We start from the raw sequence: 27,907 nt of genomic DNA on the forward strand, positions 1-27,907 counted from the left end.
AGGCCTCGTGATTTGCCATGGGATAGGAAGGCCTTTTGATGCTCAGGTAGGGAAGGTAGGGAAGATAAAACATTATGATGCTCAGGTGAGGAAAATAGACCTTGCAGTCATAAATTATTAAATTTCCAAAAGGCTGTGGGAAAGAGGATAATGATAACATACTGCTACTTCAGAGGAAAGGCAAAATACTTTTCTGGTGTAACATTTATGATACATCAATAGATTATAGTGTTTGTTGGGGTGGGAGGCAAGACCTAAGGGTTGTTTTATTATTTGAGATTTGAGGTGTTTCCAGTGGACATGAAGGCCTGCTGATCAGGGCAGGACTAATTTCTTCTGCCTTGGTAACATTTACCCTGCAGGGATGGAACATCTCAGGATGATCTGTACTTTTTTTTTGGTACCAGGGATCTAACTCAGGACCCTGTGCTTACGTGGCAGGCGGTGCAACCACTGAGCTAAATCCCCAGCCCGTGGATGATCTATACTTTTAACAAGCTTTCCAAGTGGATTCTCAGGCACACACTGAAGTTGGGGAGCCATTGTTCTTATCACAGTGGCTCTAAATCTTGGCTGCATGTTAGAGCCACCTAGGGAAAAAAGTGAAACAAAGCACAGCAAAAGGCTGCATGGACCATACCTCCACAGATTTTGATTCTGTTGCTCTCAGGGTCCTGGGTATCTATCCTTGTTGTTTTGTCCCCTGGCTGACTTTAATGTGCAGCCAGGGTTGTGAAATAAGGTGGAGCCCTGGAATAGGGATGGTATCTGTCTGTGTCCCAGATGGACAGGAGCATAGGCTGGTGTGTCTACTGGGCATTTAAGGACTGCAGCGTAAGCTTGCTTTACCAGAAGGGGTGGCTCCCTTCTCTGTGCTTCCATCTGGGGCCCACACTAGCACAGAGGCTTCATCTGTGTTCAGAAGATCACACTAGGAGCCGAGAGAAAGAGCCTCTGTCATGCTGCTTCTCCTATCTAGCTCTGGGTGAGAAAGGGCTCTGTGAAGGAAGCTGTAGTGAGAACCCAGCTACAGCCCTGAGAGTTCTGGTCATGGAGCACAGGGCCCAGGCTAGGGCTGGTGTAGAGGTTGTTACGAAGTCCCAAACCCTGACTTTTGATATGGGTTTCTCTGGGGGGGGGGATCCAGCAGAGCCCTCCCTCTGCATGGGCACACACAGTGGGCACTGCTGCGGGCACACACAGGCATGCCTGCATTTTCACCATCAAGGGCTTCTGCCTCCTGGGCCCAGGCCATGAAGATGTTCTTCTTCAAACATCCTGCCTGTGTTCAGAGATGATCAATTTATTCTCCATATTTTATTAATCAAAGACACATGTAGCTTTTAAGCGGGTCTTCTGATTCCCAATAGGTGAGAAGCTTTTCTACCCTGAGTCTTGTAGAAATCTCACCCAAAGCCCAGAACTAGGTTCTTCCATTGTTCAGTGTGTGCCCTTATTGCTGGACCTTTTATAAACAGGCTGAAGCTCCCCAGTAATGCCCCTCCAGGGCTCACCTCCCTTTTTGCCTCCTCTTGCTCTGCCCCCACTTTCCCTCTCAGTGTCTTTTTCACAAGTCGCTTATCTTCCTGATAGTTGAATGGCTTGCCTTCATTCTCACCCTTGGGAAATGAGACAGAAAAACTCATTAGTTCTTTAGCTGCAGACCCTATCTATAAAAAGGATTTTTATGTAAAACCCTATATATAGACAGATTAGAATCCCTCTAGTAAGTGGGGAGAGAGGGTCCTCACACTCTTCTCATCCTACTCAAGTCTTTTGCGGAGAAGGACCTGTGGGATCTCTTGAAAATCACTGTCTTGGATAAGTAGTTTTCAGTGGGAGATGGTCATGTCTTCTCCCGTAAGGGATCCACATCAAAATCCTGGGGAAGTTAGATGATATGTTGTATCAGTCAACTTCCCCATCACTGAGATACAAGACCTGACACCCACAACTTAAAGGAGGAGAAGTTTAATTACAAAGCTCAATGTTTTGGAGGATTCAGTCCATAGTCAGCTGGTTCTTGGGCAGGAACATCGTGGCTAAAGGGCATGGTGGAGCAATGGCAGCCAGGGAGCAGAGCAGGGGAATAGCACCAGAGAACTGCCTAGGGACCATATATAGAACACAAAGTCATGCCTTCATCACCCACCTGGGCACTCATGAGCGTACTTTACTAATTTACTAGGTATTTTTAATCCAATAAAGTTAACAGGAGTGACAATTACAATGTGCACATTGAAAAAGCATATTTCCAAATGGTCATTTAAAAAATTTGTCTTCCGTTGTGATAGTTCATTTTGAAATTCCAAGCAATACAAAAAGAGGGTAGGGACTTTAACATTTATAAGAAGGAGCCATTGGTTTATAAAATTTGCAAACCATTGATCTAAATGAGTGGTTTTCAAGCTGCAGTCACAGCCCATTAGTAGGCCATAGAAACAATGAATTGTGTCATGACCAGCATTTTTCCTTAATAGAATATTGCAGAATAAAATAGAATATCAGGGTTAGCCACACACTGTTAAGGTTAAAGATTGTTTTATAAACTTGTTCTTATGTGTCTCTGCATATGTGTATGAGGTATAATAAATGTAATGCAAAACATATACTTCACACCATAGGATATGAGCAAAAAGGCCGAGGTGCAGCGGTCTGGGAGATGGTTCTTTTTTTTTTTTTTTTCTGTGAGTATTTTATTTGTCACTGAAGAAAGAGAACACAGCAGCAAGTTCTGTGTTGGCTTCAATACGACCTAATAGTTAATCTTTAACATAACTACTATACTCCAAAATTGAAGTCAACACAGTCATTACTAAAAATTACTTGTTGAAAGGCTGTATTCTGGAGAGAAAGAAAATTAAGATAAAGAATTTAAACAATTTCCCTGAACCCCATTTATACATATTGTCATATTTAAAATGCTTGAAAGGCATGGATTCTCCATTAATGGAAAGCAGTTTCTTATTGGCAACAGAAAAAAACTCAGTGATAGTTTACCAAAAGTTTTAAGTTTCAGAGCTGTGTTGCTTCAGGGTTCGCACTCGAGCAGTATTGTCATTACAATAAAGACTGCAAACTGCTTTATAGTCACCTCAAGTAAAATCTACAAAAAATCCCACCAACTCCAATGTTTACTGCACTTAGAGTGAACCCAAAAACTTTCTAAATTTAGTTAATAATAAGTACCTCAAAATACCTCAAGAGGTATGTTTCAATTACTAATGGTGTGAAAATTGTTTCAGATCCACTGGTTTAAAGAGTCTTCAAATAAAGTATTCTTTAACAGAACCTTACTTCATTCCAAATTAGTATCAGGCATTTCAAAATCAAAAGAGAAAAGATCTGTTCTATACCAAGACATAGGTATTACTCAATACCTGATGGGTTCACATTTTAAATTTATTTGTTAGTTTTTCTTTTTTTGTAAACAAATGACTGATGAAATAATGCAACACCTTAAATTCCGGAAAATGGCATGGTTGCCTACCCTCCTGTGGATAGGGTGCATGATCAATCTATTACATACGATTAATACAAGTTTTGCTTTTGTGTTACGGTGAAATGTTAAAGAATCCAATTTAGACTGAAGTACAAGTATAATAATCCTTGAATGTGATCAAACCTATGTAAGACCTGAGAGTTTGAATCCATTCTCTTGGGACTTAGCGTTGTACCGTGCGTAGTCCAGCCGTCTCCATCAGTCTCATTTTTAGTACGATGAGGGGATTCCCTATCTTTATCAGCTCTCCAGGAGGCCTTCTCTTTTACACCTTCTCTTTCTCTTTCTCTTTCTCGGTCTCTCTCTCTTTCTCGATCTCTTGACGGAGCTGGGGGAGGAGCACGACGAGGGGATCCTACTCTGCTGCCTGGTCACGTCTCCAAGAACTTGCTTCATCACGTTCCAGTCTGAGAGGGGGCCCTCTCCGATCTCGATCATCTCTTAGGTCTCGTCGTTCTCTTAGATCATGCCGATCGTCTCTCTACTGATGACGGTCATTCCTATCATCGTGGCGACTTGAATTTCTCCTGCTCGAAGAGTCTTCAGCTGGTCCTCTTCTCCAGCCACCTTCATCCCTGGGTCTCCTGAAGCGATCCTCACGATCCGATTCTCTCTCTCTGTCCCTTTCTTGTTCGGGGTCTTTGTCACTCTCCTCACAATCCTGATTGTCTCCATCCCTTTCTTTATCCCTAGCCCATCTATCCCATTCACGTACTCTGATGGTCTTGATTCTCGAGGTGGACCCCAGTTCTCTTCTCTGGCTTTTTCCTTCTCTCTCCATCCACCTGGCTTAACATATGGTCTCCAGGGATCGAGTCTGGAGATTCGCTCATCATCCACATTTCTCCAAGACCCCCTGTCATCATCTGCACCTCTCCTGGAGATCCTGTCATCCTCAGCATTCCTCCAAGGTCTTCAGTCTTCATCCAACCCTCGCCTGGGACCCCTGGGACCCCCGGGATCACCTGGGATCACCGGCATTCTGCCAGGATGATCTTTCATCATGGGCACCTCCCCGCCTCAACACCCAGTCCTCATCCATCCCACGTCTCGGCCCTCTGTCCTCGTCAGCTGTTCACCAGCTTCCTCTGTCATCATCTAGTCCTCGTCTAGGTGGTCTGTCATCATCTGCATGATGCCAGCTTCCCCTGTCCTCCTCATCAATTCTTCTGGGAGGCCTGTCATCATCTGCATTGTGCCAGGAAGGTCGGTCATCATCTGGTCCATGGTGAGAGAAGTGATCTTCATCAGGACCATGTCTGGGGCCTCTGTCCTCATCCATGCCACGCCTGGGCACCCGGTTATCACCTGGTCTAAGAGAAGACTCGCTCTCAATCATCTTCCCCCAAGCATCTTGGGCGGTCTTCATCTCTTCTATGAGGCCTCTCGTCATCCTGCCCTTCACGTCTCCACTCCTTTTCTGGCTGGCCTCTCCACTCAGAGTCAGCTTCAGGTCCTTTTTTCCATGTTCCTTCTGAATCTCTATCTGCCCAACGAGAGTCCTTCCCAGACAGTGGATTGTCGCCAAGTCTTCTTTCTTCCTCTCTATGATGCTCTCTTTCTTCAATTTCCAACTCCCTTTGGTGTTTTTTTTCCTTTCTACTTGTAGTTTCTTGACCCACTCCTGATATTCTCAAAGCTCTTCACATTTTGCTCATTCTCTCTCTTCTCGCTCTTTTATCATTTGTTCTTCTGCCCTCCTCTGCTCCTCCTCTTCCTTTTCTCTATAGTAAGTTACTCTGCATTCTTCTTTACATTGCCTCTTATGTTCCTCCAAGTGATTGTGCCTTTCTTCTGCTAATTGCTCTTCAAACTGTTTAAGTTTTTCCTCACATACAGACTGCCGGGAGGCCTTGAGTCGCATCACAAATAAATCTGTCTTCGAACATTCGTGACATTCGATTCTTATGTTCAAGAGGCTTTTCCCATTCTAGCTGCATAGTGGTAATTCTTTCTTCTTCTTGTTGTTCCCACAGATCCATATCTTTAATCCTCTGTTCCTCATAAGCACTCCTTATCAAAGGGATCTCTTCTGAATGTTTGGCTTTTTCAAACTAGTCAATCTTCTTCTTTTGATTCTTTAACTGTTCTTGAAGTTCCTTCTTTTCTTTCTCCAGTTGTTCAACTTGTTTAGCCATGATGAAATCTGGATCCAGTTCTTCAAGGTCCTCAATATCAATATCTTTGAATGCCTTTTCACCCAGCTCTGTTTTCTTGATCTGCTCCAAACGCTCACGAACAGTTTTCTTTTTGATTTGTTCATGTTCCTGTAAGATCCACTCCTCCTCTCTCTCCTTTGCCTCTTGGCGCAGCCTCTCTTCTTCAGCCTTCCATACTGTCTGGAGTTCAGCTTCCCTCTGCTCCAGTTCTTCTTTCTCATGCTGAATATTTAGGCTTTCAAGTCACACTTTCCTTTCCTCAATTGTCTGCCGGCAAGCCAGAATATGCTAATGCTCTTTTTGTGAATTTTTAAGATACGTGGTAACTGCCAACTGATGCTGTTCTTCTTTCTCTTCCAATATGTGAGCTGGCTTGATGACTTCAAGTGCTTTTGCAAGCACTGAAGACATGGCTGTCAGCTGATTTCTTATCTGTTCTGAAGGCATCTTCTGCAGATGAGGACCAATTGGAGCATCTTCTCGAGTAGTGTAATTCAAATCAGATCCAAAACTCAAGGTCCGAGAAGTGTGGTCAGTACGAACCTGCAGGTCACAGTGCCTGGCTGCATCTACTATGGCCCGTTCCAGTTGGAAGGCTTCAACAAAAGGAACCAGAGAAGTCAAATGAGAAAACTCAATGCTCTGATAAACCTGTGCCACCTGCTGCAGGAGGTGGATTATGGTGTTCTGCAGTTGTGGCACATACTGCTGTAACTCTGGTTCCTTTTCAGGTTGTTCCCTTACCAATTTAGAACCTCTGTGACTCTCTCACAGAGTTTTAGTGGGTTAAATTCTACTTCCAACCAGTTATAAAGGTCTTTCACTCCTGGAGCAACATATTGTAGTACATTAAATCTGACCATATCATTAATAAGTCCAGTTTGCGTTAGTGGGGCTTGAAGACCTAGCAGCATTGCAAGGCGATGTTGCTTTTCAACTATAATGCCATCCATATCCAGAAGTCGAGCAATATCTGTGCATTCAGGGATAATAGGGATGGAAAGAGTAGCCAAAGGGACTCTAGTAGACATTCTTTGCATCTCATCTTGGGTGAGATTCTTTCTCATTTCTCTAGACAGATGGTAAAGGTGAGGTAGTGTAGATGCATGAAAAACAGCATTTGCAGATTTCCAAAACACAGTTGAGACTTTGTTACAGTAATTTGCCATCACCTGAGGCTTAGGTGATTTTTTAGACAAGGGAAATAGCCCATGAATATCTTCCACAGCTTTGAATGCTTCCTGCCACAGTTCCATGCTGATAGCACTATCCAACTGAACAAGCCTCATTTCCAAATGCATGGATTGGCTCTCTGGATTATTAAGATTGATTGCTGTGCTTTGGTTATGATGGCACTGAATTTGGGATAAGTGCATCCTCAAATTGTCACACAGCTTATGGAACTCAGCCTTCTGGATATATTGGAGGCAGAATTTGAAAGCTTCCTAGGCAGTATCATGGTAGAGGTGCTCTACTTGAGAATTGTTTCAAAGAAGGTCCAAACACTGTTGTATGGTTCCCACAGGAACTCAACCCAGGGAGTTAAAAGTAACCTATCAGTACGATCCTGTGTGTCTTCCCCACTTACTGCACTGAGGAGAACACTCTCAGGAGTTTGAATATTATCCAGATCTTCTATATCTAATACCATCTGTTGGGATTCTTCTTTAGCAGCTTCAGTTTTTTCTTCTGCCAGTTTCAAATATGCTCTAACAACATCCTCCAAAGATTTAATATTCACCTGTTGACGAATGTTCTTGTACTAGTATAATCCTTCCTTAGCTAGATGGCTCTTATGAAGATCCACACAGAGTTCCAAGTGTTTCAACAAAATTGGCTCATGTATCTTCTGCCATGTTCTATGTTTCTTACTTTTCATAACATCATAAAGAATGTCCAGGGCAGGTTGCTTTTTGCCAACCTCAAGAAATTCGTTGGTGTATTTGAGGGCATTTTCCAGCCTCTGGAAGTAGGCCGGCATCTTGGCAGCAGACTGAGTTCACCCAGCATCAACTAACTCCCTAGTGGCCCGAGCTGGGAGAGGAGATGAAGGGGAACCAACATGAGAATCCCATGTGCCTCACCAGCTCCCAGCCGGCGGCAGACGGAAAGGAAGGAGCCACGTGACTCCGGTGCAGCCGCACCGCTGCCACCCAAGCCCCAGATAGGGAGATGCTTCTTGAGGTTCCTTTAGGCTCGGACTTTGGCTCATGTGTGCATTTGGGAGACATCCTAATCCACTGTACTGAGCAAAGCGGTGGTGATGAGTGCAGCCAGGCAAGGAATCAAGGAGAAAGCAGGACCCCTTGGCAGTATATATCGTCCCCTAGGGAGAGCCTGGCACCCTACACACTTTCTAACAACTCCACTGGTCTGCCTGAGGCCTATCGGGAGGCAAGGAGATTAGGATGGAGCTGACCTTCCCAAGTCCATGGTCAGGGAACAAACTGCTTTATCCAGTATGAGGTGGATGGAGAGATGGGTGCAAAGGTGGCCTAGAGCCTCCCCTTATGACCTCAACAGCAGAGCAGCTTGTCACCCTCAGGCCTCTCTTAGGACCCTGCCTAGGCTGTGCTTCCCAACTTTCTGCTCCAGGTTGCTTTGATTTCTGTGGCTGCTGAGATGCCGCAGCTACTGGACTGGAAGCTTCAGGGACAGAGGGCAGCATGACACAGCCTGGGCAGCCTAAAGGAGCAGAAACCTGGTGTTTCCCTGCTGAGTGACCAGTACATAGATGTGTGAGTCAGCTTCCCACCGCTACAACAGAACACCAGAGATAATCCACTTACAAAGAGAGAAGTTTTATGTTGGCACACAGTTCTACATGTTCTAGTTTTGATCACTTGGCTCTGTTGCTTTGGGCCTGTGGTGAGGTAACACATCATGGTGGGCACACGTGACAGCAAAGCAGCTCATCTCATGGCCAAGAAACAAAGGAGAGGAAAAGGATGGGGCTGGGTCCTATACTCCCCTTCAAAAGCACCCCGGTGACCCAAGAACCCCTATAAGGCTCCACTTCTTAAAGCATTTCCCAACATTACCACTCAGGGAACCAAGCCACTAATTCACAGATGTTTGGGGGCCACTGAAGATCCAGAATGTAATGGAGGGGTACCTGTTTCCCAGACCTAGGCTACATGTTGTGACAGATCAGCCTGGCAAGAAGGCTGCCATCTGCCCATTCAGCTCCCCGGCTTAGGGGGTCAGGCTGTGACCCCCATACTGTAACACTGGGTTCCTATGGCATGGGCTTCCCTGATTCACCCCCTCCACCCTGATCTTATCAGGAGTGGAGTTGAAGATCAGGGACAGGACCTTCAGGCTATGCCAAGGCTCCTCACCCAGGGGACCAGTGGGCTGTGCTTCTCTCCAAGTCCTAAGGAGGGTAGACGAGCTGCCTCAGGTTCTGAGTTACTCTGTATGCCAGATGCTGAATTGTTACTCCCAAATTCCCCACATTTTTTGCTCATTTTTCTACCCCTAGGGCCCAACCCAGCACTTGACCAATGATAATAGTAGTAGCAGCAGCAATGCGCATGCACATATAGAATGTGAAGAACTCTGTTATTAACTTCTTTACTTCTCACAATAACCTCACAAGGAAGCAGTTTTTATGATTTCCAAGTTTCCATATTAGGAAACTGAGATGCAGAGAGATTGAGTAACTTGTGCCAGGTCACACAGCTGCTAAGCAGTGTAGCCTTGTTGCACACTCAGGCAGTGTGGCTTGGAATCTTCCATTTCACTTGCAAGCCGGGCTGCCTCTCTGCAGAGCTGGACCTCATCATTTCTCAGTTGAATAAATGAATCGCATTTATTCTCCAAATGAATGGAGTTTAATTTTTGCCTGGCTGAGTATGCCCAGAAAAGGTGCGACAAGTTGAGGTGTCTTCTTCCACATGCCAGGGCCTACCAGGGAGCTTCTTTCTGAGCCATGCACCCAGAGGAAAGAGCCGGACACCTGGGTCCATGTCTCCTCCCTGAAGAGATGTTGATGGTTCCACGAAAGGCTGTGCATCAGGGTGCCCTCTCTGGTCAACCTCAAGGAGTGGTGTGGAGAAAGAACCTCAGGGCTGCACTCTCTGAGCAGAGCACTCATCCTCAGATCTGATCTCATGGGAAGGCTGGCTTGCCTTCCTGTGATTTCTTTTTTTCTGGGCTTTATCGTGTACTTTGAAAATCCATTGGTAGAGCAAAAACTCATGATTGTGGGAGAAAGTTCAGATTCTGTGAATAATCTGAAGTCCCACTGAGGAAGCCTTGTCTGACCTTGTGCATGAGGTATCAGTGTGGCTGCTTTTCCAAGCCCATGGCTGCCGGAGCTAGATAAGCATGAAACCCTATTCACCAAGTCCTGGTCATGCAGAGCTTCTTTGTCTAAAACCTTTGCTTATTTTGTCTGGCTGCAGCCATGTCTGCCTCCTCCCTCTGCCCCTGCTTTCTCAGGTGCCCAGGCAGCATGACTGGGTCCATACATTAAGAATTTGCCAGATGGAAAGGACTAATTTCCCTCCCCTTTCAAAATCACGGGCATGACGGGTTTTGTACACATTCCGCCAGACACACACCACATTCATAATACAGAGCGTCAAGACATCATAAAGGTCTCACATCTTTCATTTGATAAATATTTTTACCGCCATGCTGGAGAAATGGATTTCGTTTGAAAATGGCCCATTTCCTTTGATGGCTTCTTTGACATGGATTCAAAGCCTTTTCTGATCCTGCTGGGCCCTAGGGTTGGGAAGGCCTGTTTGTTAACTTCTTCTGAAGGACAAATCTACTTCTCCTTGCTGCAGTAAGTCATGGCCACTGGGGCTGGGGATTTATGGTTGAGGACTGCAGGGCAAAGTTGTCGGGTGACTGACAGCTGCAGGGAAGGATTGGTCTTCCAGGCGGCCCCAGGGTTGTGGGACCAGACCCCAAACTTCTGGGCTCCAGCTCATATTTTTTTCTCTCTGCTGCAAATTGCACTTAAATATTCAAATGTGGGCTATTTAACCAGAGTGAAGCCACATAATATTTCTTCTTCCTGCAAGTTTGTTTTTACAAGTGTTCTTCTCTGGTCTTTGAAATGGCACTTTTTTGATGGTCTTGCTATATGCAGTGAGCACCTACTTGGGACTAGAATAATTTGTTCCCAGGATCAGCCTTTGCAGGGTCCTGTAGGCTTCTTGTAAGTGTGTGTGTGTGTGCACACATGTGCACACGCTCACGCCTGTGGTAAGAATATAGCCAGTGAGAACTGAGCAGAACAGGAGGACTAGAACTCAGCTATCTTTGGGGAACTTGAGTGAAATGTCCCAGTGTCTTGTGACTGACATTCTCCCCTCTCCTGCTGCAGAGCACTTCTTGCCTTCCTTCCTGCCAGCCTGGCACAAAGGTTGCAGGAGCTTACATTTGTAGTTCTAGACTCAGGCCCCGGCACTGGTAAGGGACTCTGAGCAAGAATGTTTTCCAGTTTGCCAAGGCTCAGGCTCTGGGTTTTGGCTGCCTCAGATGTACTGAAAATACTTGTTCACCCATTGAGCAAGTTACCTCTTCCCAGAGCCACTTTTTAGAGAAAGTAAAAAACATGAGGCAAGGAATGAGGGTATTCAGGGGCTTTGTAGGCACATCAGTCAACTCCTGTTCCTGGGACAAAATATCTGATGTCTACAGCTTAAAGGAGAAAAGGTCTAACTTGGGTCATGATTTCAGAATTTTCAGTCCATGGTTAGCTGGCTTCAAGGCAGAAACAACATGGCGGAAGGGCATGGCAGAGGAAAGGTGTTCACCTCAAGGCAGCAGGAAAGCAGAGAGAAAGGAACAGGGCTCAAGAAAAATTATATCCTTCAAAGGCATGCTCCAACTGACCTACCTACTTCAATCAGCTCCTACCTCCTAATAAGCCCATTCAGCTCATGGAGTAATCCATTAAAGTTGGGCCCTCATGATTCAGTCACCTCTCCAGGCCCCATCTCTGAACAGTGGGGATCAAGTCCTTGTTCCATGAGTCTTTAGAGGACACTTAATTTTTCAACCATAACAGTGGGCTTAGTCTTAGATTGGGGGCTTCCTAGCTGTGTGGCTTTGGACAAGGCATTTCACCTTTCTGGGCCACAGTTTGTGTATATTTAAGGGGCCAAGGATTCCACTGGTCATTCTGCTTCTAAGTCGAAGCCAGAATCAGGGATCTGAGCCACTTTATAATCATGACATTTTAGGACGTGAAAGATCTTAGAGATTATCCTGTGTTCACTGATGTGATGACTGAAGTATACAGAAAGGGAAGGGCTCTTGCCCCAACCAGCGCTGCCATGCAGGGAATGGAATGAGAGGCCAGGCCGGAGAGGAGGCGTGTGACTCCCTACCTACTGTTCCTCCCCACCGCCTTGGTTGTTGCTGTGGACACCATGGATCCACAGCCTCAGAATCTACCTTAGCACTAGAAATGCAAATTCTTAGGCTCCACACCAGGCCTGCTGACTGAGGGTGATAGTGCCAGCAGCCTGTGATATAACAAACTCTCAGAGGAGTCTGACACCTCTAGATGCTTGGGAGCTGCTGCTGTACAGCATGTCTCTGGCAGGACGGCACTGGGAATAGGCAGGAGAGCAAAAGGTGGAGTACTCTTGCAAGGCCAAGTGCACATTTTGCTGCTTAATTCAAGCTGGGGTTTCTCAAAGCAAGGACTTCTGTGGCACATTCCAGGACGAGAGTCTGGCCTTGATCCCAACTGCCGCCTGCCTTACTGCAAAATGCCACCTTTCTTCCTCCCCGTGGAGCCCAGCTGGGCATCGGTGCACCTCGTTTACCCACTCCCACATCAGCCAGGCCAGTCCAGCCAGTTCACTCCTGGAAATTGATGTGTGGAAACACTGTGTTTTATGTGTGAACGGTGAGGTATGTATTTAGAAGTCCAGGTGCTCAGCTCCAGGCTGTCAGCTCTCAGGAGGGAAAAATGATAGTATGTGTCTCAGAGTTCGTTATATCTCCTAGGCAGAATTCTAGGTTTAAAGGGTTGTTTTAAAGTAGCAAGTAATGGCACATATAAATCCTGGTTCCTAAGAGACATACATTTGTCACTCCCTAAAATGTTTTTCACATGTACTTTCTATGGTTGGCTTGAAGTATAAAAATTTGGACCTTTTAATAGCAGCTTTCATTCTGCATAATTTCTAATCAAGTCCATTTCCATTCCTATGAGTGTGTGTGTGTGTGTGTGTGTGTGTGTGTGTGTGTGTGTGTGTACCAAGCTGAGCTCTGGCTGTCCCTACCTGTCCCAGCTGACTCAGCCATGACCTCAGCCACACCCTGGCCCAGAACCCCAGTGGAGGGGAAGGAGGACACAGCAGTGCAAGCCCAGCGGGCGCAGATGTGTGCCTTCTGTCTGCTGTGAGGGATCGTGGTGGAGAATCTGGAGTGCACTCATCGATCCTGGCATCCTCCTCCTATGCCTTGCTGCCACGTCAGCCCAGACGGAAGTGACTGTGCTTCCCCTGAGACCTCCAACTCATTCTCTGGTTCCTTGCTAGGACTTGCCATCCTCCCCAATTCATAGCCCAGCTGGCTGGGCCGCCTTCCCAAATCCTGATTCCTCTGTCCCTGCCCCAGCTCCTATTCTCAGTCACAGGTACCTCTTATCCTGCCCAGTCAGCTCTGACTTAGGCTTCAGTTGGCCTAGGCAGGTGGGTTTGGGTTGTGTCGCATGAGGCTGGTACGTGGGGGAATCAGAGTGAGTCCCCAGTGGAACACAGCAGACGTGTACCAAAGCCAGTGTCTTCGAGATGGAGGCTCTGAACCCACAGGTGATCCTGGCTTACCCTTTCACTGGGCCTACTGTGTGTCAGATACTGTCGATGCTTTACACACATTCATCCCTTTATTTCTCACTTGTTTTACAGGAGGCAACTGAGGCACTGAGCAGTTGAGCCTTATTCACCTACCACACAAAGTGATTAAAGGTGGAGTCTCACGTGGCCACCCTGGGCACACTGCAGCCCACAGGCCAGATCTGACCCTGCTTGCTTTTATGATTAGTTTCCTTGAAACACAGCCACACCTATTTATTTACATATTGTCTCAGGCTGCTTTCCGTTGAATAGCTGTGATGCCCTGCAAACCGGAAATATTCCCTACTGATCTTTGATAGAAAAGTGCCAGACCCTGCTTGGTCGTGGTACCATGCCTGTTACAACTCCCATGAGGTGGAGTGGAGATGTTCTATGCAATTGCCCATGTGCGTTTATTCTGGGGAGTGGTCCATTGTTTTCATTAGATTTTTAGAAGATCTGGAACACACACCCTGCCCTGCTGGAAAAAAAAAAAAGTCTGCTCTAGGGAGGAAAAGAGATTTTTTTAAATCATTGTCCTTTTTGATTCGTACACATTTGCAGTACATAATGTTTACATTCCTTGTGGGAAATTGGTATGTGTACATAACACATCTTAATTGATTTTTTTCATCCCCTGTCCCACCCTTCCTTTACCCCTCATTCTATCTCTTGATCCCTTCCCATGTGAGAAAGTTCTATTACCCTCCTTCCTATTATCTCTCTTTTATTTTGCTTTATATTTATATTTTGAGTTTCTCATATACAAGAGAAACCATGCAATATTGAAGCTCAGGTGCCTGATTTATTTGACTTAATATTGTGGTCTCAAGGTGCCTCCATTTTTCGACAAAGTTTAGCTTTCTTTATGGCAGAGTAGTACTCCATTGTGTGTAATACCACATTTTCTTTATTCATTCACTTCTTGATGGACGTATAGGCTGTTTCCAAGATTTAACTATGAATTGTGCTGCTATAAACATGGGTATGGATTTATCACGGTAATATGATGTCTTTAACTCACTTAGGTGGCCAAATGCCAACATCCAGTACAAATCACAGCAGGAGGAGGCAGAGCCAAAGGTCGGGAGCCTCATGGGAACTGGTACAGATGGGGCAGTCAGAGCCAGAGGGAAGCAGAGGCAGGAGGGTGTATATCACAGTACTTGTCTTGCAGTGAGCACACTCTCCTTAATTATTCATAGTTGATGGGTGCACAAAGGGGTAAGGACAAGGTGGTTTCAAGGTCAGGGAAGGCTGAAAGGAATGAGGCCCCTGCAGCTCGTGGCCACCTGCTGGCCTTAGGTGCCCCTGCTCCTTTGGAGAGTCTGGACCGCAGCCCTGTTCCAACTGTACTGGGGCGCGTGCTCCTGTGCCATCTCAGCGGGGAGCCGGGGTTTAGAGCTGCTGTTGGCACAAGGTGGACCCTAAACAAATGTTAGCTCTGGTTACTTCGCCTCACAACAAATCTTCGAGCAATGTAGTGGAATGAATTTTTCGTGGTTAGGAAAAAAATCTCACAACTGATTTCTGATTGTTGTACCAAAATAAATGGCTGCCCAAAGATGTGCACGTCCTTGTGTCCACCTCCCCAGACCCTGTGAGAGGAATCCAGATTGCAGGAGGAATGAAGGTGGATCATTCAGCTAACCTCAAAATCAGGAGCATATTATGGCATGGTAGCAAACACCTATAATCCCTTCAGTGGGGGAAGCTGAGGCAAGAGGCTTGCAAGTTCTAGTCCCAGCTGAATAACTTAGCCTTGTCTCGAAACAAGGGCTGGGGATGTAGTTCACTGTAGAGGCCCTCTAGGTTTGGTCCCCAGAACCACCAAAAAAACCCAAAAGCCCATGATCAGAGCATATCCTGGGTTGCACATGAACCTAATGTGACTGTGGAGGCCCAGTGTGACTTGGGGAGAGGAAGGTGAAAGAGGTCAGAGTGCTGTGATGGGGGAGGGAGGACTCAACCCAATACTGTTAGCTGTGAGATGGAGGATGGGGCCACGAGCCAGGGAATGCAGCCACCTCTTGAAGCTGGAGTCAGGAAGCAGATTCTCCTCAGAGCCTCCAGGAGGAAGCAGACCTTCTGACACCTTGGTTTTCTTTAATCCAGGGAGATTCACACATCATCCTTTCAGAACTGTAAGATAGCACATTTGTGAACTCTTAAGCCACTCTGATTGTCATCATTTATTCCACAGCCACAGGAAACTACATTTACCATGAGTCTAAGGGAGTGCTAATCTCTTTCTAGGGTCCATCACCTCCCTTACTCTTTGCACCAAGCTTAGAGGTACATGTGATGATTCCTGCTCCACACATGAGCAAGCTGAGCTTCCAAGAGGGTCAAGGTCACACAGCCAGTCCGGGGCAGAGCTGACCTCAGAGCCCCTTTGTTACCTGCTGGGGACCCCTGGGATCTTCTTTCCAGGACCATGGTGTTCTGAACAAAGAATTGGACAAGACATGCAGAAAAGACAGCTAGGGTGTAGGTTTAATTGAAGGTGCAAAAACATATGCTGTAGGGGGAGGGTGAAGAAAGCTCACAGAACCCCATTGATACAGGGAAAGGGATCTTTAGTGTCTAAAATGCCTTGCTTGGACTCCATCCCATGTAAATATGACAGTGAGACAATTGTCCTGTGAAAAACCCAGTTGACTTCATGCCAGATGTAAATTGTCCTATTAAAAAGCTCACCTGTCCTCTCACCAGATGTAAATGAAGGATCATGAACAGGTTGTGGATAGGTTGTGCCCATATGTAATTAGCGAGATTCAGTGAAGGATTAGGAATAATAGCATTTTTCTGATTGGTCCCATGAATAACCCCAAATTCAGATGAGGGATTAAGAATACGCTTTCTGATTGCTCTTGTGTACAGTGCTCAGGAGCTGTAAGCCTGGAGTCATTTTGGGCCCAGTGTTCTGTGCACCTCTTCTCTTTTTAGGCAACCTCCCTCTCCATCAGTTAGCCATAGGTTTCTGTGACTCCTGACACATTCCACCTGGTTGGATGTTCTGCTGCCCCTGGTTTAATCTTCTACCTCACCCTGGCTGGTGGACTCAGCACCTGGAGGAGCCTGCCCTTGGCATTGAGGCGGGGCCACTCATAGACCACCATGCCTGGGATGAGGTACCCCGAAAAAGCCTCTCTTCTCCCCCTCTTGAGCACCCAGCAGCAGCTCTCTCAGTTCTCCTTTGCCGCCATAAATAGAGTCCTTGTGTAGACCATCTTAATGGTGTAGGGCTTCCTTCTGATTCATTCCAAGCCCTTTCCTGTCAGATTTTGATTTTTCTTTTCAGCAGCTCTGAGGACCCCTGGAAGTGGGAGCCTAATTATGGGGGCTGCTGGCAAGGGGCCTTCAGCTTCTTCTGGGATGCACATCCAGAGGCAGAGAAGAGGGGAACCCACTATTCAAAGGTAGTTCCTTTCCTTACCCTTGTTAGCGCTCTTAACGTATCAAAGGGTGTTTCACAGAATCTGGACATTTTCCCTTGGGATCCCAGCCTCTACAGAGGTATAAGGAAAGCAGCACCATGACATGCTAAAGTCTCCCTTATGCCCGCAGGTAAAGCACAAACACTGGCCCCATCTTAAAAAGGGAAACAGAGGCTCTGGGGCCTGGGGGTTTGTCTAGATTGGAGATGAGTCTCCCAAGCTTCTTGTTTCACTTACCAGCCTGCTTCCCGTGAGTCTCAGCACCTGGCTGTGGCTGGGACAGACACCAAGGCTGGGCATTTGGCAGAGGAGGCCGTAGGGACAGCAGAGCAGGCAGCAAAGGGCGGGACTGGACACAGCCACCACCTACCTGGCTGCTCAGGGAGCAACCCCTGCCTGTGTGGTGTGAATCTGCCCTCTAGAAGGAACTGCAAATACAGCCTGAGCTTTTCAGGGAAGCCAGCCTCAAGCTCTTCAGTGGGAATAATGGTGACTTCTCTTCAGCAGGAAGCCAGTGGGCAGGAGTTTATGGAAAGCCAAAAAGAGAAGTGTACATTTCTGGACATTCAATTAGCCCTTCTCTTTTTAATGCAAAATAAAGCATGTACCAAGGTATCTCAAGAATTGAAAATTTTCCAATAGTCATCGAGGTGAACATTTGAAGTGGATGAATATTGCAGTATGTAAATTATATCTCAGTAGAGCTGTTTTGACTGAGGCAGGAGGCAGGAAAGGACAGCCTGCTTTTGGAGTTCCAGCTGGGACACCCAGCGTCATAACCGGCTCCCTTATTTGATGCTTAGCCTTCACCTTTCCAAAAGCTGATGTGACAGCGACCGCCCTATAGCAGCCTGGTGATCTGTTCCCATTTCACATGAGAAGAAAATGGAGATGTGAAGGGATCTGGGTCCTACCAGAGACACTGAATGGCAGACCCCAGAGAGGGAAGAGAAGGGCCCCCGGACATTGAGGGAAGAGGACTAGGAGACAGGCCTGTCAGTCTGTCCCCTGAATGAACCTCAGACAAGGGCTCCAGTGCTTGTGATAGGCAGCTACTAGGACTTGGGGTGCCTGTCTAGTTTCTCCCACCTCTGTCACTGGGTTCTGGATCTTATCATCAAACTCCCAAAGCTTCTGTATGCTCACAGCCTAGGGGAATAGATAGAAGTAGCAGTGGCCACAGGACTAGCTGCAGGCAAAAGTAGCCCCCTCCCCACCCGCCTCACAGCCTTCTCAGCTGTTGCATCTGCAGAGAGAAGGACGTGCAATAAAGTGGAGAAAACCACAAAACAAGAAGGCTGCATCAGTGTCCTGGAAAAACATCCCCAGAGGAGCCCAGACTGAGAGGCCACCACTTCCGATGTGCCCGTGGTACAGCCAGGGTGACGGGCTGGGTTCTGCACAGGCTGTGCCCACATGGTGGCTTTGTCTGCCTTCTGGGCAGGGCTTGGCCAGTCCAGCTGCCCAACCGTGAGGTGGATGCCCCAGACCACAGTGGTCTCCAGCAGTGACAGTGCAGTTGGACCCCTCCCATGCCTTCTCCAGGAGCAGATTGGGTGCTGGGTTCCTGGTTAGGAAGTGCTCTTGGCTGCAGACTTTCCTGCAACTCCAAGAAGCCACTGATACCTCTGAGCTTCCATCTGCAACCGCAGCGAGAGCTGGAGAACAGATCAGCTCCAGATAAGGGGATCTCTAGGGACCTGGTCACAGAGGAAGAGGGTAGGCAGCAGAACAGTCAGGGCTGGCAGCATTACAATGTCTATTTCACTTCAGAGCCCATCTTTCCACTCTACCCTGTGGTTTTGTCATCGGCATGAGCTTGGAGCCAAAGACAGCAAAGCCAGCCCTCTGTGTGCACTGCATGCTGAAGCAGAACCCTCATCCAGGTGTTCTACCTGCTTTCTGCACCAGTAGCTTTGGGATCCTCAAAAGCCTTGGCAAGGCATCCAGATGTGCTCTGTGTGGCTGGCTGATTAGCTCGTGACAAGGCTTGGGGCTATAACTTCCGTTGCATTAACTGCTCAGAGCTTCGAAAGCCTTTTCCTGAGCCCTTCTCTCCTGTCTCTGTGAATTAGTGTGGAGACTGTCAGGATGGATCCGGAATGCTTTGCTGTCTTTAGTTGACTGTGTCAGGCTCTGTAAGCATATCTCAGAGACCATGTTGTGGCATTTCCCAGGTCCACCATATGATCATCGGTAAAAACTTTCTGGAAAACAGGTCATGTACAATAAGGGCTGAGGATTACTGTGAGGAAGCAGATGAACTGAAAGAAGCTCATCATTTCATTCACAGGGGCCTGCCTAGGAAGGGCTTGAGCAAGTGAGAGTCAAGATATACTTTACAAACACAGGGCAAGGCACAGGCACTACCAATCTGCAAAAATGCTGGCGTGTGTGGGGCAGAGTCCTGGGCCTCCTGGCTGGGCCAGGCATATGCCTCTAGTCATTGGCTGGTGAAGAGATCCAGAGCCTTCTGAGAAAGGGCCAGGCTATGGGGACCTGGATGGACACCAGGCAGCAGCTGTTTACTGCTACTATGAAGGCATTTCTAATTTAACAGCTGGTACACGCCAGTGTGGATCAACCGAGTAGTGTCCTGAGACCCAGGTTTCTCAAGCATGTTTCTAAGCTGCAAATTTCTCCCCTCCCAGGTATCTTGACCCCTGGCATGAAGGTGGGTCAGAAGGAGGTGTGAGTGAACTGCAGCATCCTCTTGTCTGTGATGGGAATGACGAGACCTCCATCCTGGGGGATATTGGAAGGCCTGGCCCCACCACCTGGGAGAGACAGTACAATGGGACTGGGGTGCTCTCCACTAGGGGATGTGCTACAACAGTAAGGTTTTGCAGTAAGGCATCCAATATCAGCCTGCATTTGGATCTCAAGTAATGCGCTTTGCCACTTTGGACAGGACCTCTGTGACGTTTGCATGTTGGGCTGTGGGATGCGTGCTTGTAGTTATATTGTTTTCAAATGCTATGGTGAATCCCTTGCCTTTCAGCCTTACAGTGTTCATCGTGGTGGTTTTTTTCTCCCCATCCATTGGCTGCCCCAGGCTTGCCCAGGCCCTCTAGCTCTGGCTCTGGTTCTGTTTCTTTTGTTGCAAATCTGCACAGCATCTGTCCCATGATCTTGAGCCTCACAGGAAGCCCTTTCCAGCTTTTATGTCTTCGCTCTTGTCTGCCCCTTCCTTGGGGTGCCCTACCTACGTTACAGTGAACTCACACGTCTCCTTTATTCTTCATGGTCTGACACAAGCTCCCCTTCTCTAGATAACCTTTCCTGCACCACCTCCCTACACCTCCAGGAATCCAATGACATTTTATATATCCTTGATTAGAATGTTGATCACATTCTCTGTATGTTGGCTTTTCCACTAAATCAGACACTTCTAAGGATAGGGACCATGTCTGAGTAATTATATTTCAATTCCCAGAAGTAGGCTTGGCACAGAATAAACTTGCTTAAATATGTGTTGCTTACTGTTTTCAGGCAGGATGAACATTGAGCACTGAGACCCAGCCATGGGAAATGCCACCCTCAAGGAGTCCCTCTGGATAAACTGGTCAAGGTGCAGCTCTGGGTGCTGGCCTGGAAGGGTACCCTTGGGATGAGTAGGAATGACAGGTCCAGGAGAGTTTCCCTGAGAAATGACAAGAATGAGAACCAAGTCAGACTCTTTTCCCACTGATGTCAGAAATGCCATGCTTAGCACAGGTCCATCAACTGCACCTTCTCCCTTCAAAGTGTGATCCATGTCCTCAGAGTTGGTTGATGAGGGTTCTGTCGAAAGCACCTTGGAGACTGAGGAGACTCAGAAGCATGGACAAGGAGCGACATGTCTGCCAAAGCCTTGGGGACATCTGAGAGCCAGGGCTCGGGGAAGGAAGGGAACACCTGGCCTGCCCCCCTGGTCCTCTGCAGCTGTGTGGTTTGGGCTGGATACTCCCCAAAGGCATCCAAGATCATTTTTCTGGAAATGCTGATCTTTCCACCTCTGTGGCTGAGTTTCTGCAAGGAGGGATGTTTGGGGCTCTGATTCTCAGCCCTTCTGGGTGACAGTAGGAAGAGAGAGACACCACCTTTTCCTTTCCTTCTTCTTCTCCCTTCTGCTTATATTTTGGGATGATTACTCTGTGCACAGTTCTATTCTTGGCAGAAGTGCCAGGAAATTATAAGAGATTTACCAAGGAGCCCTGGTCAAGCAGTGTAGCTTGTCCTCCAGGGACCCGATTCCATGGAACCAGCTGAGAAGCACCAAAGTGCCCCACTAGTCTGTGTAAGAGCACACAATTGTTTGCTTGGGTGAACTGCAAACAAAAGTAACTGTATGCTTCTGAATCTGCTCAGTCATGCTTCACTGGCCTCACCTTCTACCTGCTGTCCCAGGCTTCAGTCCTCTCCTGTCCCTTCGGAAGGGTTCCGAGAATCCCTAGCAGGCAAGCACTTCCTGACTCCCACTGTTCATTTTACCCATACTGGTTAAGCCTTACCAATCATCACTGTGAACTAGGGATTTGGCAGAGAGCAAAGTAAATCTCGCAGAGCTCACATTCTATTTGGGGAAGACACATAACAAGCAAGATTAAATATATATATGCAAGGGGAATGCTGGAAGGGGACTCAATGTTTAGGAAAAACCTTGCAGAAGAGAAAGCCAGAAGCATTTGTGGGTGAGCCTGAAGCACTGGAGGGATTTTATTTTTATAGGAGGGAAGTAGAAGGCTACTGCTGAGTCCTGAGCAGAGGCTGAGGAGCTGGGTAGTGGCTCCCTGCCAGAACTCCTCAGGCCACATCCTCCCTCCATGGTGAGTGGGGGAGGTAGAGGGAGGCCTCCTGCCTTTGTGTCACACGCAGGCCACTTGGACCTGGCATGAAACAGCCCTTTCTTCTTTCCCTCTCACTCTGTTTCTCCCTGGGACCCAGACAAGTGTGGGGTGGGGAGGGCTGGGGTAGATCCCCCCACATACTCTCCTGCAGTGCCCTAGCTCAACTGCTGCTGAGGTCACTGTGGCCTGTCAGTCTCTGCTTGAATGAGCCCTCCCTTGGGAGCCTTCAAGCCCTAGATTTATGCTCCAGCTGGTAGATGTACCCAGGTAGGTCTGAGTCCCAGCAAGGACCTCAGTCTGAGTACACTCCTGGGAGCAGTCTTGTCCCAGGGTGAGATGTTCTAGGGTCTGACAATCACCAAATATGTCCAGATACCCCTGGGTGCCTGCCCAGCACCCAGACCAGGCACTCCTCTGAGTCCTCTTGGCCTGCCCTCCACTGTGTCAAAGATGGTCCTCGCTGGACAACCATGTAGGTCTGCTTTCTTACTGCAGAAGGAAGTTCAGTCTGGGCCTGGTTAAAGAGAGGCCGCTTGTCTATGTCTCTTCTTTGTCTGGGGGCCTGGATCCATATGTGTCTTTCAGAGCTGAGGACTTCAGAGCAGGTCATCTTGTCCATCTGGACCCAAGTGAGGGAAAGGGAGCCATGGGCTCCTGGGTCTTCAGCTGCTAGCATTTATGGAGAGCTTACTGTGTGCTAAGCTCTGTATGTAGCCATCTCCATACTCAAATGTTCTATGAGGGAGTTACTCTTGATATCATTACCAATCCATTTTCCAGAGGAGGAAACTGAAGCCCAGGATAAGACAGAGTAAACAAGTAAGTGATAGAGCTGCAATATAGACCTTGGGATTCTGAATTGACAGCCACTGTCCTTAACCAGCTCTGGAAAAGAAAGAAGAAAATGAATGGAGTTAGCAGAGCCAAGGTCTCCTCACCTGAGTCAACTGCAATGTATGGAGCAGGGCTAACAAACTGTCTCTCAAAGGACCAGGTAGGAGGTATTTTCAGTCTCATGGATCCCATGGTCTGTCATGCCTACTTAGCCTTGTACTTATACCTCCAAAGCAGCTTAGATGATATCAGCAAAAGGATGTGTTGGTGTTTCAATAAAGCTTTATTTTCGAAAATACATGGTGGGCCATGGACCATAGTGTGCCACATGGTGCAGAAGAGTGGAAGCAGAGTTTGGAGGAAGCCAGGCATTTGTTTAATACCTTTGATGAATGTGGTGACCTTGGACTTGTCATTAAACCTTTCCATCTTTGGTTGCCTCGTGTCTAATAACTAATTATCTTGAGTTCATTATTAACTCCTTTATTTTATTATTATTATTATTATTTTTGGGGTACTGGGGATCGAACTCAGGACCTTGTGCTTGTGAGGCAGGCATCGGAACCACTGAGCTAAATCCCTGACCCTAACTCCTTTATTTTAAAATGATGTCTCAAGACCCTCATCAGAGCCACATATTGTGCTAGAATAATCAAGGACACAATGGGACGAAGACAGATGCGGTTCTGCCCTCATGGAGTCCATGCTCATGAGCACACAGAGAGATAAGGAAACCTTACATCACGTAGCACAGTGCTTGACTCTTGGCAAAAATGCAACAAATATCACTTCCTTCCCACTGCAGTGCTCCTTAATTCATCATTGAGGACCCACTGGTTTCAAGTTGTCCTTTGCACCCATATTGAGTAAAAACCTAGGGACATGTGGTGCTGTAACTCAGGACTCCAATATGTTTGTAATACACTATTATGCAGCACAGGCCTAATTGTGAATCATAATTTTTTCATTAACTGATCTCATTTTACTTGATAATATCCATTTAGACATTTGAGAGCAATAAAACTACATTTCTTTTCAATATATATGATTCAGTTGGTTCACTGATTTAGACTTTTACTAACACCCATTCCAAATGAATGAGTCATATGCCTTTTTAGAGATAACAAGGACCTTCAAGATTGTGAAGCCTGCACTTCCTTTCAAGCCTGCCTCAGAGGGGAGGAGAATGAGCAAGTGTACCCCAGTTCTGAGGTTGAGTGGTGAGCAGGTCTCCACATGCCTGAGAATCCTGCTTTGTCTTGAAACTCTGTGCATAGTTTGCAGTTTACTCCTCTATAGATCCTAATCTGCTTGATGTACCTGTGTTTCCTTTTATGTCTTTAAGGTAAATTGATAACTCACATAATGTCCCATGTTTGTCTTTTGAATTATTTGTATACCAGCCTGCTGTCACATAGGGGCAGTAAAGCTCAGTGGTAGGGCCTGGGGAGACAGACTGCCCGGGATTGAGTAAGTTTTTTGTCCTCTCTATGCCTCACTTGCTTTATCTGTAAAGTGGACATAGCCTGAGTGAGATGAGTTATTAGGTGAGAATGCTTAGAGCTGGCATTATAGAAAGAGCAAGCAGTTAGCTTCCCAAACCTTTTGTCTTCAGGTCTCCTCCTCTTTCCACATGGGCCCTTAGCACAGTGGCTCATGAGGAGGTGGAAGTCCGTAGCTCTGAATGCCCTGATCTTGAAGACCTGGGACCCTATGCCCCAGCTTGTATCTTTAGGTGTGTCATGCATGAACCCCTGGGCCCCATGCAACAACTAAGGGGACATTGGAAGATGCCCCACACCTGTCTCTCTTGATTCTGACCTGTTTCTGCTTTCTGGGGTCTCTGTCTCATTCAAATCCCTGGCTCCAACCCTAACTTACTTCATGCAATTGTAAGCCTGGAAGGTGCTGTCCAGTGGGATAACCATCTCTGACCAGTTTCTCTGATTTCTGACTTTAACTGGCTGACCTAGGCAATAAATTCAAAAGTCTCAGCCTATCAGCTATGTCTGGCAAGACTTACACATTACCCCTTACCTAAAAGAGAGATTTACATGGTAATCCTGATTACCATTGATTGTACACCTATTCTGAGATATGTGCTGATTTAAATGTTTTACGTACATTAGTTGATGCAGTCCTCACAGATCTCAAGTCCAGGGGCTGTGGGTGTATTATGATCCCTGATTACAGATAGGGAAATTTCAGCTTAAGGAGGTTGAATGTTTGCTGTAGTCACCTAGCTAGTGAGTGGGGAACAAGATTTGAACTTATGACTGCATTAATCCAAAGCCTCTGCCCTTCCAGCTAATGACTTCTCTGTGTTCATGGATTGTTCCTGGAAAACTGTGAGCCATCCTTGACCTGGGATGGAGTTGCCTCCATGAAGATCACAGGGCTCCAAGGGGCAGTGGTGGCATGCATGTGGATGGAGGATGGCTTAACTGTCTCCTGTGTCCTGATCCCAGTGGGCAGAGTTAGGTTAGAGTCAGGAGCAGCAGGAAGCCGTGTGGCTGGGGTGATCCCAGTTGTGTGCCTGCCATGTGGTGGTGCCAGGTAGCTCTCAGTCGAACCTGACATGGAGAGGGACATGGGCCAACCAGAATTGGGCAGAGGAGAAGAACTCAGCAAGGGAACCCGAGAGGGAGGCTGGCTCAGGACAAGCAGAGAATGGGATGCAGGCTGGGGAAAGAGAAGCAACAACCCAGTTCAAGGACGGGAGCCAAGGTCTCTGGCAGGAAGACAGGTAGGAAAGAAGGAGGCTCTGCCTTAAAGTAAAGGGGCATCAGGCTCACATCCACCAGCTTCTTGGCAGACCCTGCCAGCTGTGTTTCTGTATTGCCTCATGTCTAGTGATTGTTGGATGAATGAATGGATAGATTCGTGGATGAATGAATTGGGAAGCATAAAAACTCCACCCTCCTCTACCTGCCAATGGAGGGGCCAAATCGATTTACAAGAGAGACTGTTGTGAAGAAGGGAAAGGGATTGTTTTGGCACATGCAGGGCTACATTCTGACCGCTGTCTCCTTGTCCCTTCTTTCTCCAGAGGCCCCTGCCAAGCCTGAGGAGGCAGAGGCTGAGCCCTTCACAGACTCCTCACTGTTCGCACACTGGGGCCAGGAGCTCAGCCCTGAAGGCCGGCGCGTGGCCCTGAAGCAGTTCCAGTACTACGGCTACAATGCCTACCTCAGCGACCGCCTGCCCCTCAACAGGCCCCTACCGGACCTCAGACCCAGTGGGTGAGCAGAGTCAGTGAGTGGCCCTTGACGAGATGCCTGTGGGGAGACGGGTCCTTGCCATGCTAGGGACAGAACCAGGATTGGGCCCTGGACTCTGGGTCCCTTTCCTGCTTCAGCCTGTGTCTGGGCCCTTGGACTCTGTTTCCTTGTCTGTGGAGCAGGGGAAGGGCTCCCTTCCACTGGAGATTTTAAGGATGAATTACCTAATTTATTCCTTAAGGGTACTAGAATCATCTGGCATTCCCTTTCATCTGTCATTTTAACCCAATTAGTTGCATTTTTATGAACAATTTTTTTCTGTAAATTAGTTTTTTAAAGTACATCCATCTTCCAGGCTAACAAGTCATTACACCCGACAGAGAAGTCTGTCTTGACTTCTCTTTGTTACACAAAGATGTTCCTTTAAGGTTCAGTTAGAATATTTATTACTCCTGATTATTAAAAATGTGGGGACTTACCACAGCTGAGAAAATCTCATTAACTTTTGTAAGCTCCCAATGCCTTCTTTTGCCCTTTTGCTCATCATTTAAAAAATTTGCTTAAAGCTCCAAACTATAGTGAGCTTCTATCTGGAGTTTTGGGGCAAGATCTTGCAGCTGGGTTTGGCAGGTGTGTTCTTCTAGGGACAAGAGTTCAGTTCAACCCCATAGGTATTTATTGAGCAGCTTCTGTATGCTATATAATTGAGTATATTTGTCTCAAGCCCAGGGAGAACCCCTGGCTGGGCTGCTGGGATGAAAGAGCTGGGAATCTACGAAGGGAGAGGAGTGAGTACACACTCACATAAAGACCAGTAAGTTCTTACGATGTGCCAGCATCGTTTAGAGACAGGGACAGGGCAGGGAGCAAAACAGACAGGAGTCCCTGCCTTTCTACAGCTTGCATTCTCATTGAGTGGGGCGAGACAATGAACAAAGCAAGTCAAATAGCTTGAGTATCTAATGGTAGGAAGTGTGATAGAGCTACATAAAGTGGGTGAGGCAGACTGAGACCTCCTCGGGTAGGAGTGGGAGTTGCTTATATTTATGAGTGGTCAGAGAAGGCCTCTATCACCTCTCCAAAGGTGCATTTAAGCAAAGACCTGGAAGAGATGAAGAAACAAGCTGCTCAGATATTCAGGGAAAAACTGTCCAGGCAGAGGGAATGGCAAGCTCTATCCTAGCAAGCTCAGCATGTTTGAGAAAGAGGAAGGAAGCTCACATGGCTGGAATAAATGGCAGTAGTTGGAGATGAGCTTAGGGGAGCCATCGAAGCAGGTCAGATGGGGTCATGGTTCTCAATATAGCTGCATGTTCTACTCATAAAAGATCTTTTAAAAAAATCCCAATGCCAGTGCTGTACCCCAGACCGATTGCATGAGAGTTTCCAAGGTGACTCCCAGGATCCATGTGTACCGTGCTGGATGGGTCCCCCGTGCAGCCTAGGTTGAGAATCATAGACAAGGGCTCTGTAGACTGTTGGGAGGTGCGCTGCTTTCACTCTGCGGGGTGGGGATCCCAGAGAAAGACTGGCGCCAGTTAGTAACATGTCAAATTGTCTCTCTCAAAGTCCCTGTGCTGTTGTGCTACTAGGCTGGGGGCAGGGGAGGGAGAGGGAGAGCAGCAAGAGGCTGCTGTAGACCAGGGAGATGCTAGGGGGTGATGGAAACAGTACTGACGGGGAGGAGCAGCTGCCCTGGGCAGGTCCTCTGGCTCTTGCAAAGGCTTTGCTTGTGACTTTGGTCAACACAAAGAGCCATGGATTTTGCTGGCACAAAACACAGGCCCAGCTCAATATATGAAATTCATGTTTGTTCACAATTAAAAGGAAAATAAAAAGGAAGCCATGGAAAGGGTGGGCCTTACATACAGGATCTTGCAACCTGTTAGAAAAATAACTGGTACTGACAAGGCTGGGCTTGTTGAGACTGCCCTTCCTACCCAGGCCACGGCAACATGTAGTGGAGACCAGCAAGGCAATGACATCTCCTTCGCACTCTGAGTTGAGGAAGCCAAGGAGCAAAAGGGTTATGTCTGAGGTCATAGTCGGACAAGAAGCCCAGCTGAGCCTTAAAGCTGGATGCCAAGTCCTGGCCTTTGACGGTGGCC

The 27,907-nt window shown here is 47.3% G+C and overlaps 1 protein-coding gene and 1 pseudogene across 3 annotated transcripts in view; one reads left to right on the forward strand and one right to left on the reverse strand.

The window, feature by feature from the left end:
* Positions 1-27,907, forward strand: part of Galnt18 (polypeptide N-acetylgalactosaminyltransferase 18) — a 343,509-nt gene that overhangs the window by 163,627 nt on the left and 151,975 nt on the right. For all 3 annotated transcript variants that reach the window (XM_087211670.1, XM_004851426.3, XM_021263800.2), the window contains one exon: positions 25,628-25,820. In XM_087211670.1, the coding sequence (XP_087067796.1) occupies positions 25,628-25,820 (193 nt within the window). The remainder of the gene's footprint in view (positions 1-25,627; positions 25,821-27,907) is intronic.
* Positions 1,847-7,642, reverse strand: LOC110350541 (eukaryotic translation initiation factor 3 subunit A pseudogene; annotated as a pseudogene).

This window comes from Heterocephalus glaber, unplaced genomic scaffold (assembly GCF_053883595.1).
Source record: "Heterocephalus glaber isolate CG9 unplaced genomic scaffold, H.glaber_assembly_v1.0 deba00001428, whole genome shotgun sequence".
Lineage (NCBI taxonomy): Eukaryota > Metazoa > Chordata > Mammalia > Rodentia > Bathyergidae > Heterocephalus > Heterocephalus glaber.